The following is a 12,917-nucleotide window of genomic DNA, read 5'->3' as shown; positions in this document are numbered from 1 at the left end:
TGTCCACCCATAGGCCATAGCAGTAGATTGTGACACCGGAGTGGTGGTCGGAATACTCAAGTGGGGCAGTAAACAGGCATACAGCCTCCAGCCATACACTGTATATGGCTGAAGGCTGGATGTCTGTGGGGGAACATACTTCACCTAATGTGGGGGAACTATACTGTACCTAAAGTGTGGGAACTACACTGCACCTAATGTGGGGGAACTACTGTATACTGCACCTAATGTGGGGGAACTACTGTATACTGCACCTAATGTGGGGGAACAACTGTACTCTGCACCTAATGTGGGGGGAACTACTGTATACTGCACCTAATGTGGGGGAACTACTGTATACTGTACCTAATGTGGGGGAACTACTGTATACTGCACCCAATGTGGGGTATTATACTGCACCTAATGTGGGGGAACTACTGTGTACTGCACCTAATGTGGGGGAACTACTGTATACTGCACCTAATGTGGGGAACTACTGTATACTGCACCTAATGTGGGGGAACTACCGTATACTGCACCTAATGTGGGGGACTATACTGCACCTAATGTGGAGAAATATACTACACCTAATGTGGAGAGCTATACTGCATCTAATGTGGGGGACTACTGTATACTGCACCTAATGTGAGGAACTATACTGCACCTAATGTGGGGGAACTATACTGCCAACCTAATGTGGGGGGAACTATACAAAAATATAAAATTGTATTATTCTGAATATATAACTCTCATTTTTCTGTATATAGGGATGTATGAGGGTAACTTTTTGCGCTGTGATTTGTAGTTTTTATCTGTACCATTTTTGTTTTGATGGGACTTCTCAATAGCTTTTTAGATATTTTTTTATAGTATTTGAAGTGACCAAAAATTTTCAAATCTGGTTAGTGCACTACTACGACTTTTGGGCCCCCACTTTTGATTTTGCCTAGGGCCACGCTAAGCCTAAAACCGGCCCTGATTACTGTATTTTATTATTTTGACAATTACTTCCCTCACTTGCCTAGGGAGGGACTGTCACCATGGTTATAGACCCGTCACCTACGGCAGGTACGTAAGTAGGCAGGGATAGGGGAGTGGGAGAGAATAGTGTGCACTTCTTCCCTGCCCAATCATGACATTATCTAATGTTTTCATAACTTGTCCAAGGCATTGAACTATTTCATTCTTTTTGTCAGCAGAGAGATCCTTTATCTTCCCCATATTGCTTGAAAATGGTGCTCTGCTTAATAATGTGGAACACCCACCTTTAGTAGTTTTTCCTTAAATTTGGCTCACCTGGCAATCTAATTATGACAGGTGTCAGAGATTGTTTTCAGTGATCAAAAGAGCCCTGAGACACCATGCCATCCATGAGTTAAACTGAAAAATAAAATATTTAATCTTTGTGACACCTAAATAGAATTTGCATAATACTTTGGAACAGGGTGTATTTAAGGAACATCTTATTTCTGCCTGGGGTTAGGCTACAATGCCCATGATTTAGCCATTTGTGTTACTTACATATTAAATGGTCAGTGTCATTTAAAAAAACTCTACACAGTACAATCAAATATAACAAACTTTGAAATACATCGGAGAAAAATGCTTCTTTCTCCTCTTATCAGACCCCTTTCCTGCAACCTTCCTTCCAACTAATCATTTACAAATCACTGAAATATGTCATCAGAGGCAAGATAGACTGTCAGCTCACTGAGAGATTAAGTTAAATGCTGCTCATCCAAGTCTATTGAGATTGGATAGGCTGCAGAGGAAGGGGGTAACTGGAGACAGAAAGAAGCAACCAGAAGGAGCTAACAGCAAGTAATAGAATTCACCCCATGTCACCCAAACGTACGCGACTTTGTTGATCAAAAAGTATCTAATATCCAATTGCTATGCTGCCAATCTAGTTCTTCTCCCTGGAGCCAGTGATACACCTTAAAGGAGTAGTCTCATGCAAAAAATGTATTCCCTATCCACAGAATGCCTGCCTCGCTCCCTCCATATATCTTTATGGGAGAGCCGTTCGACTATCTTTAAGCTCTCCTATAGAGATATATGGAGGGGGTGTGGCAGTCCCCGCTTCGGGCGGTGGTCTTGACGTGCTGCTTCAGGGGACAGCCAAGGCCTAGTACAGGAGATTGAAGGGGGCCCCAGCGCACGGACCCTGTGATCTAAAACTTATACCCTATCCTGCGGATAGGGTATATGATTTTTTTGCATGAGGCTTTTTCTTTAAGACACACAATGCTACTATTTTTGATCACGAACCACTGTTCTTAGGTCAGCATGCCCTTACTTTCTCTGGTCTTTCCTGCACAGGTGACATTGAGCTGTTACTCTTGAGGGGTACTCTGCTTCCAAACTCACTTCCACACACACCTATTACAATAGGCCCTAAATAAATTATGCACACCCCCAAAAACCAGTCTCCACACCCACACAGAAAACACTGCCACGATCCCTCACTTCTGGTAGACAGCATGCCACATATGCCACACACAGGTTCTTACATTCTGCTCTCTCTAGCACTTAAAACACGGTAACATGCACAAGCCACCCTTATTCCCTCTAATGGCTAGGTTCTTTAGAGCACCAGACAACACATTAAAGTTTTTGACAGTACTTTACAAAAAGAAATAAACAGACATACAAACCATACAAGAAACAGTTATTAAATATAAAAAGTAATATTAGAAAACTTCAATACTAGAAAACTTCAACATCTAACAGTGGTAGAGTATAGTACTAATACAGTCCTGGGGCAAGAAAGAAAGAAATGGTACACAAGTCCATTCAGAATGGGTCCTAAACACAATTACCCTGAAGGCAAAAGACCCGAAGTACAAAAAATTCCTATATCATAATGACTCCCCTAAAACTTAACTTTAAATGTAATTGATGTAAAAGTAAATCAGTGATTGAACATACTGATAAAAACCAGTGTCACAATGCCTTATATAGAATTTACATATAGTGGATATGCATCCACGGACGTATACTGTGCATTAAGGCAGCAGTTTGGTGGATAGGTATCTGTTTGGTGGAGGAGCGTTGTAGGCCCCCCTTGCTGGTATATGTCTGTGGATGCATATCCACTATATGTAAATTGTATATAAGGCCCCAAGACACTGATTTTCTAACAGTATGTTCAATCACTGGTTTACTTTTACATCAATTACATTTAAAGTTAAGTTTTAGGGGAGTCATTATGATATAGGGATTTTTGTACCTCGGGCCTTTTGCCTTCGGGGTAAGTGTGTTTATTTGGAATTGGAATCCCCAACTTTTCATAGGCAGCAGAAGAAACAAAAACGGAACTTATTCCAAGCGCCAGATCCCTCGAGATAGTCAGTCTAACAAAATAGACCAATTTCCATAAAAGATAACATTTATTCCAAGCATAGATCAACGCGTTTCAGACCCGAAACGGGCCCTTCATTAGGACAGAATGCTGTCATAGGGTAATTTGTTTAAATGGGTCCTCATCTTGTGACAATGAGATGATGTTTTTCATGGACCCAGCAGGGAGTTGGGTTAAAAGGAGTTTTCACCTCCCTCTGAGAGCAGCTCACTGGGAGAGGACCATATCTTTCTTCCTAAATGTTCCCACCTCCTTCTAAACGCAGAGGATACATTACATAAAACATGACTTCCATCGTACACAAATGATATTGCATAGATGGAGTTCCTTTATGCTCACCTTGATGTCATGACTAACCTTTTGATAGGACACATAAATAAATGGGTTATAATTAACACACATGCGGGGTCCATACAGCTTAACTGATCAGTATAATAGGGTCATATTTGGGTTCTACAGGAAGTCTGCAATCTGGGGGTCACAGTTCTGAGGGATGTATATCTATGGCTTCTATGAAGAACAATGGAAAACATATTCTATGAAATGAAACATATAACAGACAGGAAATGCATTATTTGAGGTCGGATAGGACAGGATATTCAGGAGCAGAACCAGAAGAATGCAACAGATAACTAGGTACCTAGTGAGGTACCTAGTTGTATACACAACTAGGTGTATACACAACAATTAATGTGAGAGTGACATATGGTTGAAAGATGACAAAAAGAAGGATAAACATCAAAGGACTATTAACACAGGACAGGAAGATACAGTATATGTACTTAAAAAGAGTGTTGCAGACAGGACAGTCAGGTTAAAGGCATATCCCCCCCCCCCCCTATTTTCTTTATAATGTTCTCCATGCTGCTGATGCTTTATACAGGTTAAATAGTGAACAGAAATAGTTCTACTTTATACACAAGACAATGTATGAAAAATTACAGAAACGACAGTCACATGTTAAGTTACAGTGCAGTTTGTTGTAGGGTTCAGTATACAGTGATGTCATCTTAGGGTAGCAAAGTCACCCTGAACCAACAATTACTTCCTAAAGTGTGAGCTGAAAAAGCCAAAAAAAATTGTGCAATCAACTAGACTGATTCCATTGTAAAAGTGTCACAATTGATGAGCACCGATATTGTGCCCACCATGCACATACACAGGGTGGTCACTGATAAAGGAAGTCAATGCCAGCTGAGGAGCAGAAAGCATCAAAACCTGCAGAAGGGGCATTTATCTTTAAGAAAATAAAATATTTTTTAATTTTATTGGAATTAACCTGTAATGTCATATGAGCTTATTTTATCTATTTTGAGAAATAAGATCTTACTCAGACCTGCTTCATGCATAGAATTGATGTGTCACAGATACAGTTCACCATACTACCATGACTCAAAGAGAGTTGGGATTTTGCCATGCTATTGTTGCTTTCTGTGATGGTGTTCCAACAGTATGACACACTACCCCATCATTACCAGGCCTCCCCCACCTAGCTAGCCAGCACCCTGTTCTGTATTGACAAAGGGACAAGAACCCCCAAAATGGCTGTCTTAGGAATTTTGGTTTGACATATGATTCCCAGTCATGTTTCAAGGCTCTTAAAAGGGGTAATCCAGGATTAAAAAAACAGAGCTGATTTTTTCCAAAAACAGCACCACCTCTGTCCTCAGGTAGTTTGTGATATTGCAGCTCAGTTCTATTGAAGTAAATGGAGCCAAATTGTAATACAACACACAACCTGAAGACAGGTGTGGAGCTGTTGTTGAAAAAATAGCTCTTTTTTCTGTTCCTGTATAACCCCTTTAAAGGGGTACTCCTGCGCTTAGACATCTTATTCCCTATCCAAAGGATAGGGGATAAGATGCCTGATCGTGGGGGTCCCGCCGCTGGGAACCCCTGTGATCTTGAACACCGCACCCCGTTAAAATCAGTCCCCGAAGCGTGTTCGCTCCGGGTCTGATTACTGTCGATCACGGGGCCGGAGCGTTGTGACATCAAGGCTCCGCCCCATGTGACTTCACGCTCCGCCCCCTCAATGCAAGCCTATGGGAGGGGGTGTGACAGCTGTCACGTCCCCTCCCATAGGCTTGCATTGAGGGGGCGGAGCGTGACGTCACACGGGGCGGAGCCTTGACGTCAAGTAATCAGACCCGGGGACTGATTTTAACGGGGTGCGGCGTGCAAGATCACAGGGGTCCCCAGCGGTGGGACCCCCGCGATCAGGCATCTTATCCTATTCTTTGGATAGGGAATAAGATGTCTAAGTGCCGGAGTACCCCTTTAAGCATCAAACATTGATGTAAATGGAAGCTACCTCTAATAGGTGGCAGCGAGGAGCAAGCTTTTATCTTCCTGAAGGAGAACATTTTTTTGCAAGCTTTTTGGAACCCTTATTTAATAAATGGTTCCCTATGTGTGTTTTATGGAGATGCTCCATAGTGGAGATGTACCTGCTAGACAAAAGTAGCCCTTCTATAGCTAATATAAACAATATAAAGAATTAGAGAGGAGAATTAACTATTGCAAAGAGAGTCTCGACTTCAGCAGGCTTTCTGCAGTCACGCGTTACGTGGTGGCTCCTTCATTTCCATCAGCACTATAATTTACTACATTTCTACTGCAATGGTACAGGGGGAACGTATTATGTCATTGCAGTATCCCCTAAATTCCTTTAAAGAAATGATTATCCAGTTAGGACATTCCCTTTAAAATTAAATAGAAGATTTGGGGTTTGTAATGACATTACAGCTCCAAAACCTATGTAGTGAAATAATTCTAATATCCATTAACCTGGGGCCTAGTACCCAGTTTCATATACTTCAGTAATTCCATCAGTAGTTGTATTCCATAGGAGAAGCTTTTATAATGAGATTTGTTCTGTTGCCGTCTATTTTGCAGATCCAAATCCCTGTAATTGGTTGTTGTCTGAAATATTATCTGCCATTCCCTGGTGGGTGCTCAGCCTCTCTCTTTATGTTTCCTGATATCTTTCTTTCATATATGTCCTTTTGTGACTTTCTCTCTTCAGTGGATGTGTTTCCGCACAATGAATTATTTTCTTACTTGTTTAGACAACTTCTCCTTTGCCTCGCTTCTAGCCATCCCTGCGTTATTGACTTTTTTTCAGGGCCTCGCTGCTTGGCTGAACTTTGCAGGGCTTCCTCACATTGTAAGTTCTCACCTTCAGCTGTCAGTGTCCAACTAGACCAGTGTTTTTTTAACCAGGGTGCCTCCAGCTGTTGCAAAACTACAACTCCCAGTATAGCCGGACAGCCGTTGGCTATCCGGGGCATGCTGGGAGTAGTCGTTTTGCAACAGCTGGAGTCACCCTGGTTGTAAACACTGGTCTACACTGTCCACAGCTATATAGCTGATATCATACATTCAACTTTTGTGGTTATATTTGAATTAGCCAAAGCCAGGAGTCGGCCCAATAAGAAGGAAAATGAGGGGAAAAAAAAAGACTTCTTTTTTTATGTTCATTTATACTAACTTCTCTGTTTGTCGTTAAAAGTGTGCCAGTTTTTATAAGATAAGATGATGTGTGTGTACATGAGCAGCATCACTATTCTGGCCATTATATACCTTGTATATGTCATTTTTTTAACCATATCAAACATACCTAGCTTCTACTTGAATTGGAAAAGAACAAAATCAATACTCGTATTGTATTGTATAATAATTACGTAATGACCTATGTAACGTTACATATGGCTACATATATTATTTATAAAACAGTTGCATATATGTATCTTGCATGTTAGAGTGATTTACTGGGTATAGAGGTGTAACTATTCAATGATATTATTTGTTTTATTACTGTAATTCTATTGTACATCTATAACACAACGACAACTATTGCAGTATTTTCCGAACAGCATGTCTCCAGCTGTTGCAAAACTACAATTCCCAGCATGCCCGGACAGCCAAAGGCTGTCCGGGCATGCTGGGAGTTGTAGTTTTGCAACAGCTGGAGACACACTGCTTTGAAAACACTGCGCTTATGGAATGCAAACACCCTAAATACATATGAGCGCAGTTTACTTTTCCCTCTTTAAATAGTATTTATTGTTTGTTTTCATTTTCATTTCCAATTGTCTGTTTCACAAAAAGAAGCCTCCGCAGCAGGATTTCCTTTCACGTCAAGCAGCTTGGAAGAGTAAACCAACTGGACGGTGGTCAGGAAATACTGAGCATCAGTCTTTCTTCACCACATCTAAATGAAAGCACGAGCAGCCGTCAGAAATCCACAACAGGGTATATTTTCTCCATTATAACGTGTATAAACACAAGAGTTTAATGATATACAGTTTCCTTTTTTTTTTCTTTGGTATGGTATATTTTTCAAGCAGGGCTTATTTTCAGTTACAAAAAGGCAATATTCCAGTCATAGCCGTCACGCCTCCTCCCACTCACTTGAATGGAGGGAGCGTGGCGTGATGTCACGAATGTGGAAGCTGCAAGCTTCTGCGTTCCTGACGCCACCGCTGCCGGCACCGAAATCCCCAGTGGCGGGACCCCCCCCCCCCGCAATATAACATCTTATGCCCTTTCCATTGGATAGGGGATAAGATGTTTGCGGCGGAGTACCCATTTAATTATTGTAGTATAAAATCCATATCCAATAACATGAACACCGAATCTGACGCGTTTCGGTCACTTGGACCTTAGTCATAGATCTGACTTTTCAGATGACTTTTTAGTTAGTAAACATTTCTTAAAGGTTTATCTCCAGTGATCCATTAAGGGAGTATTGACTGTGGTGCTAAACTATTTATTCCCTGTCTAAGGGATAGGGGATAATTGTCTGATCGAGGGTGGGGGGGTGGGGGGTCTGACTGCTGCGACCCCCATCGATCTCCTGGCCGGCGCCCTGCTCTCCCCATGAATGAAGCGGTGGCCAACACGCCCCCTCCATGCCGGAGATACAGCGATACAGATAACTCCGTGCACAAGGAGAGCGGGGTGCCAGACAGGAGATAGCAGGCGGGTTCCAGCTGTCAGACCTCCCGCAATCAGACACTTATCCCCTATACTTTAGATAGGGAACAAATTGTTTAGCACCACAGTACTCCTTTAAACCCACTTAGGATATGCACCTCAGAGAGTAAATGAAAGTCTCTTATCTAGAATTACAAATTAAGAGCTCTGAGCTGTATATTAAAGGAGATATTCAGCCAATAGGGGTAAAAATTAAAAACTGAAATTATATATATATATATATATATTCATATATAAGGTTCCATCAAAATAAAGTGAGTTTATTGCATCCTCAGCATAACAAAGTGCGACATTTCTGGGGTCTCTCACTGCCTTTATCAAGCATGATGCTTGATAAAGGCAGTGAGAGACCACAGAAATGTCGCACTTTGCTATGCTTAGGATGCAATAAACTCACTTTATTTAGATGGAACCTTGTGTGCTTCGGTCCTTTCTACTTGGATTGAAGTCTTGGTATGCCTGACTAGGAGCCATTTGACGGTGTGCACCTAAATACTTGAAGACTTAGCAACGGACCACAAGTGTAGGATCTGCTCCCCGAATATATATGCACAACTGCATTAGGGGTTGAGCACCTCCTGCCATTTGAGGCCACGTCTTTGTTGTTACATTTATACTAATGCACCTGTATCATCACTATAGGTATCATTAATTTGCACCTGTGAGGCCGGCAACATATCAGCCAACTCAGTTGGGGCTTATAGCCTTTCTCCCACCTCCCATTGTACGTGTGCCTAGTCACACTGGAGGAAACCCGGGAGCAGTCTGTGAGCCGGACTTAATGCTGCCGTAATTGCCCACTGGCCCCTGGTTTTGCTTATCATGCGAAGGTAGGTTTAGTGTTAGGTCCCGCGCCACTTGAGAAACCTTGGCGTTGGTGTGCAGGCTCAGGTATGTCCTTCCTCTAAGGATATACTAGCTAATGTCTCAATGAGTTTCTGCAGGGAGCTGAGAGCAGCATTAGACTACATAGACCTTCAGCCACTTCACTTGTTTTCTGTGCAAGCTGCCAGCAGAGCTAAGCAGGCCACATGGTTTGAGATGCAATACAAATTTCCTCCAAACAGGCAGAGATCATGAAGGCGCTGGAGATCAGATAAAATGCAGCTTTTCTTTATTCCCACAATGCAATGCGTTTCACGGAAGTTCCGCTTCATGCCTGAACTTCAGCGAAACGCGTTGCATTGTGGGAATAAAGAAAAGCTGCATTTTATCTGATCTCCAGCACCTTCATGATCTCTGCCTGTATGGAGGAAATTTGTATTGCATCTGTGGATATGTGAAGCGGAGCGGCTGCTGAGACCTTATTACAAACACACTCTCTTCCATGGTTGTACTTGGACGGAGTACGACCTTATCTGGAAAGCGCTAATTTATACTGAGCGTTATCAAATTTTATCTGGGTATCACACAAGGGAGCGTAGCCTTTTGTCCTCTTTTTTCTTTACATGGTTTGAGAAACAGTGAATATAGATGAGGGAGGTGTGTGTGCCTCAGCCAATCAGGGACAATCACACGCTGAACATTAGCAGGGACATCATGTGTGATAAAAACAACTGGACTTTTTGCCTGGAGGAAAAGCTGAGAGAAACAGGGTATGTGCTCGGCAAAGATTACACTTGTATATCACAAAGTGATATAACTTTAGCATGCGCAGCTATAAAAAAGTAATTTGATTTGGCTGAAATTCTCCTTTAACTTAAAGAGCACGTTGGATAAATAAAAAAATAATTATTGGATAAATTGGATAAATAAACATGTTTTTCAAATCAACTAGTAACAGAAAGTTATACATATTTGTAAATCATTTCTATTTAAAATTCTTACACCTTCCAGTACTAATCAACTGCTGTAAGCTCCAGGGGAAGTTGTGTAGTTCTTTCCAGTCTGTCCAGGTATGATAATAGGATGGTAAGACTTTAGGAGCAGGGTAAGGTAAAGTGTTTAAAACTGGACTAGTGGAACAAGTATTATACTCCTTTATATGTGCACTGTTAGCAGTCCCTTCCACCAAGAAGTACTAAAGCATGTATGCTCAGCATATGTGAGTGGGGGTGTCAGGAGATTTAGCTGTCAGACGAACATATATTTGGCCCGCAGCTATCTAATGTGTATGGCCTTACACACTCAGATGTAGACTTCTGTCTTCTGGTTGCATTAGCCAATGTGACATGATTGTTACTCTTGGCAGTGGTTTCCTACTTTTTACTTTTCAATGAATCACATTTATACCCATTCTCTTTTCCACTGTACAGTCATGAACACTGATAGGAGAGAGGTCTGCAGTTCTTTGAACGTTCTTCTGGGATTTTGTCACTTCCTAAATGACTTATCACAGAGTCCTTGGATTGTTTTTGGCAAGAAGTCACTTTTGGGGAGACTCACAACTGTTCTAGGTCTTCTCAATTTGACTCTTAATGTCATTAGAGCAAAGCACACAGGTGAAACTTGTCGCTTTTTTAATCAATTTTGGAATTGAAATAAAGGGTTTGTACTTTGACATGTTGTGGAAAAGTTCTGGTATGCAGGTGACCTCAGCAATAAAGAAAATAAGCCCCCAAAAAATTGAGGATACGAGTTGTTTAAGTAACAATATGGCATGGTTCACCTACTTACACCTACTAACATAAGTTACATAATTTGTATGCTCGAAAAAGACAAGAGTCTGCCAAGTTCAACCTGAATCCTTGATGTGGAAGGCATTTTAAAAAAAAAGGAAAAAAGAAAATTTCCAGCTTCCATAAAAAAGAGTAAATTTTATTTCAATCCTTTAAAAAAGCGTGCAAAAAATATAAAGGTCCAAGGAAAACTCTGACACATTTTGGTTTATTAATAAACCTTAGTCATAACGATATTTATATGTGGGAACCTGTATATTCATATATATTTTTTTTTTTGAATATTTTTTCTATTTTGTTCCTTCTCTCTTACCTGATCTATTACACAGGTGTGAATTCTCACACACATCTGGTGCCCCCCTGGACCTTGTATTTTCCTAAACCACACTTACTACAGGTAAAAAGAGGTTCCCACATATGAATATCGCTATGACTAAGGTTTATTAATCAAAACGCATCAGAATTTCCCTTGGATTTTATGGGGTCACCTTTATATTTTTTACACACTTTTTTAAAGGATTGAAATAAAATTTACTCTTTTTTCTGGAAGCTGGAAATTAGCTTTTTTCTCCTATCTGCTCAACTGGGATCCGGCTCAGTAATCAACCGTGCTTCCACGGAACTTTGTCCTGTATCTGCATCTACTACTGGAAGGGTGAGCTGAGTCCATTTCTCTTTATTCATATACATTAAAAAAAAATAAAACTATGAGGCAGATGTCAATTACCCCATACAAATTCCTTCACAACTCCAATATTCAGGAAGTGGGACACTCTGGACTTTTACATAGTTACAGACCCCATTAGCTGCTGATATCTGCACCCTGGTCAAATCTCAGCCTTACAATAATCAGACTGCACTCATTTGCCTCTTCCTTTTGTTCATAGGAAACTGAATAACAAAATGGCAATGATCCTTGGCACTGGACATTAAACATGCCTGTAATAGCATTGGGACTATATAATAGCACAACCAATACATAAAGCTTACATCTAGTTTTTCTGGACATACTTACCCTTTGTTGTGCCTCTGCTTCCTATTTTTGGCCTTACTGCATACTGTTACAACCCATGTCTCCTGATTAACCCACACTTTACCAGCTTCATCTAGACTGCTCATCCTACTGTCTGAGAATCTCAGACACAGACAATCATTTGCACTGGATTCTCCAAGTAGACCATATTTTACTGTAGGAAAAAGTAGCCCTTATGGAGCAACAGATCAAAAATCAAAATATGGTCTTAATGGATCACTTATATGGGGCTTTTTACATAGGTTCAAATTATTTTAATACGTGATCTCCACTCCTTCCATACAGTAAGGGGAAATTTCCGCTCGTTTCCGCATTTCCGAACTCTGTGGAAGAATTCCACTGGAAACTCCACACAAATTTACTGCCTAATGATTTCAATGGGATTCTGTAGTCCCATTCAGACAGCGGAATTTCCACGGCAGGCATTCCACAGTGGAAATTCTGCCTTCCACAAAAAGAGCAGTCTTATATTTTGCGGAATTCCACAGCGGAATCCCAACAAAGTCAGCAGTAATTTTGCGATTCCGTTCAGCAAGCTTTGCAGAATGGAATTTGCGCAGAATTGCGGAAATTCCGCCGTATGAACATAGCTTTATACATCTTTGGTAGCGAGGTGTGATGAGGGCAGATGTTGTTACCCTAGGGGCAGAGGGCATTAAACCCTTGTATTCATGATGCCAGGGCGTGGTTTAGCCAAAATTCCCCCGAAGGTGTACTGCTGGATCCTGGGCTAGGCACGTGGGCAATGAAGACTCCGACATCAAGTTACGGACAATGGCAGCTTTACTGAGGGTAGACAGTTAGTAAAGTCTATACAGTTCAACCAGGGCCCAAGGAGGTGACCAGTGATGCAGAGACCTTAAGGGCTTGCTTGGACTTATAGTACTTGTAGGCACGACTGCACTGGGCCTCAGCAAAGACT

At 41.3% G+C, this 12,917-nt stretch overlaps 1 protein-coding gene across 5 annotated transcripts in view; it reads left to right on the top strand.

The window, feature by feature from the left end:
* The window catches only part of LAYN (layilin), a 110,806-nt gene that overhangs the window by 22,297 nt on the left and 75,592 nt on the right, over window positions 1-12,917 (top strand). For 2 of the 5 annotated variants that reach the window (XM_056542402.1, XM_056542399.1), the window contains exon 2: window positions 7,457-7,600. The exons of 1 other annotated variant lie outside the window; for it this stretch is intronic. In XM_056542402.1, the coding sequence (XP_056398377.1) occupies window positions 7,564-7,600 (37 nt within the window). In that variant the 5' untranslated portion in view covers window positions 7,457-7,563. Of the gene's footprint in view, window positions 1-7,456; window positions 7,601-10,219; window positions 10,256-12,917 lie in introns of those variants that run through there. 2 more of the 5 variants (XM_056542401.1, XM_056542404.1) reach the window with 2 other exon arrangements.

The sequence above is a fragment of the Hyla sarda genome, chromosome 10 (assembly GCF_029499605.1).
Source record: "Hyla sarda isolate aHylSar1 chromosome 10, aHylSar1.hap1, whole genome shotgun sequence".
Lineage (NCBI taxonomy): Eukaryota > Metazoa > Chordata > Amphibia > Anura > Hylidae > Hyla > Hyla sarda.
Note: the sequence above shows the minus strand (reverse complement) of the source record. Positions and strands in the feature narration are given on the sequence as shown.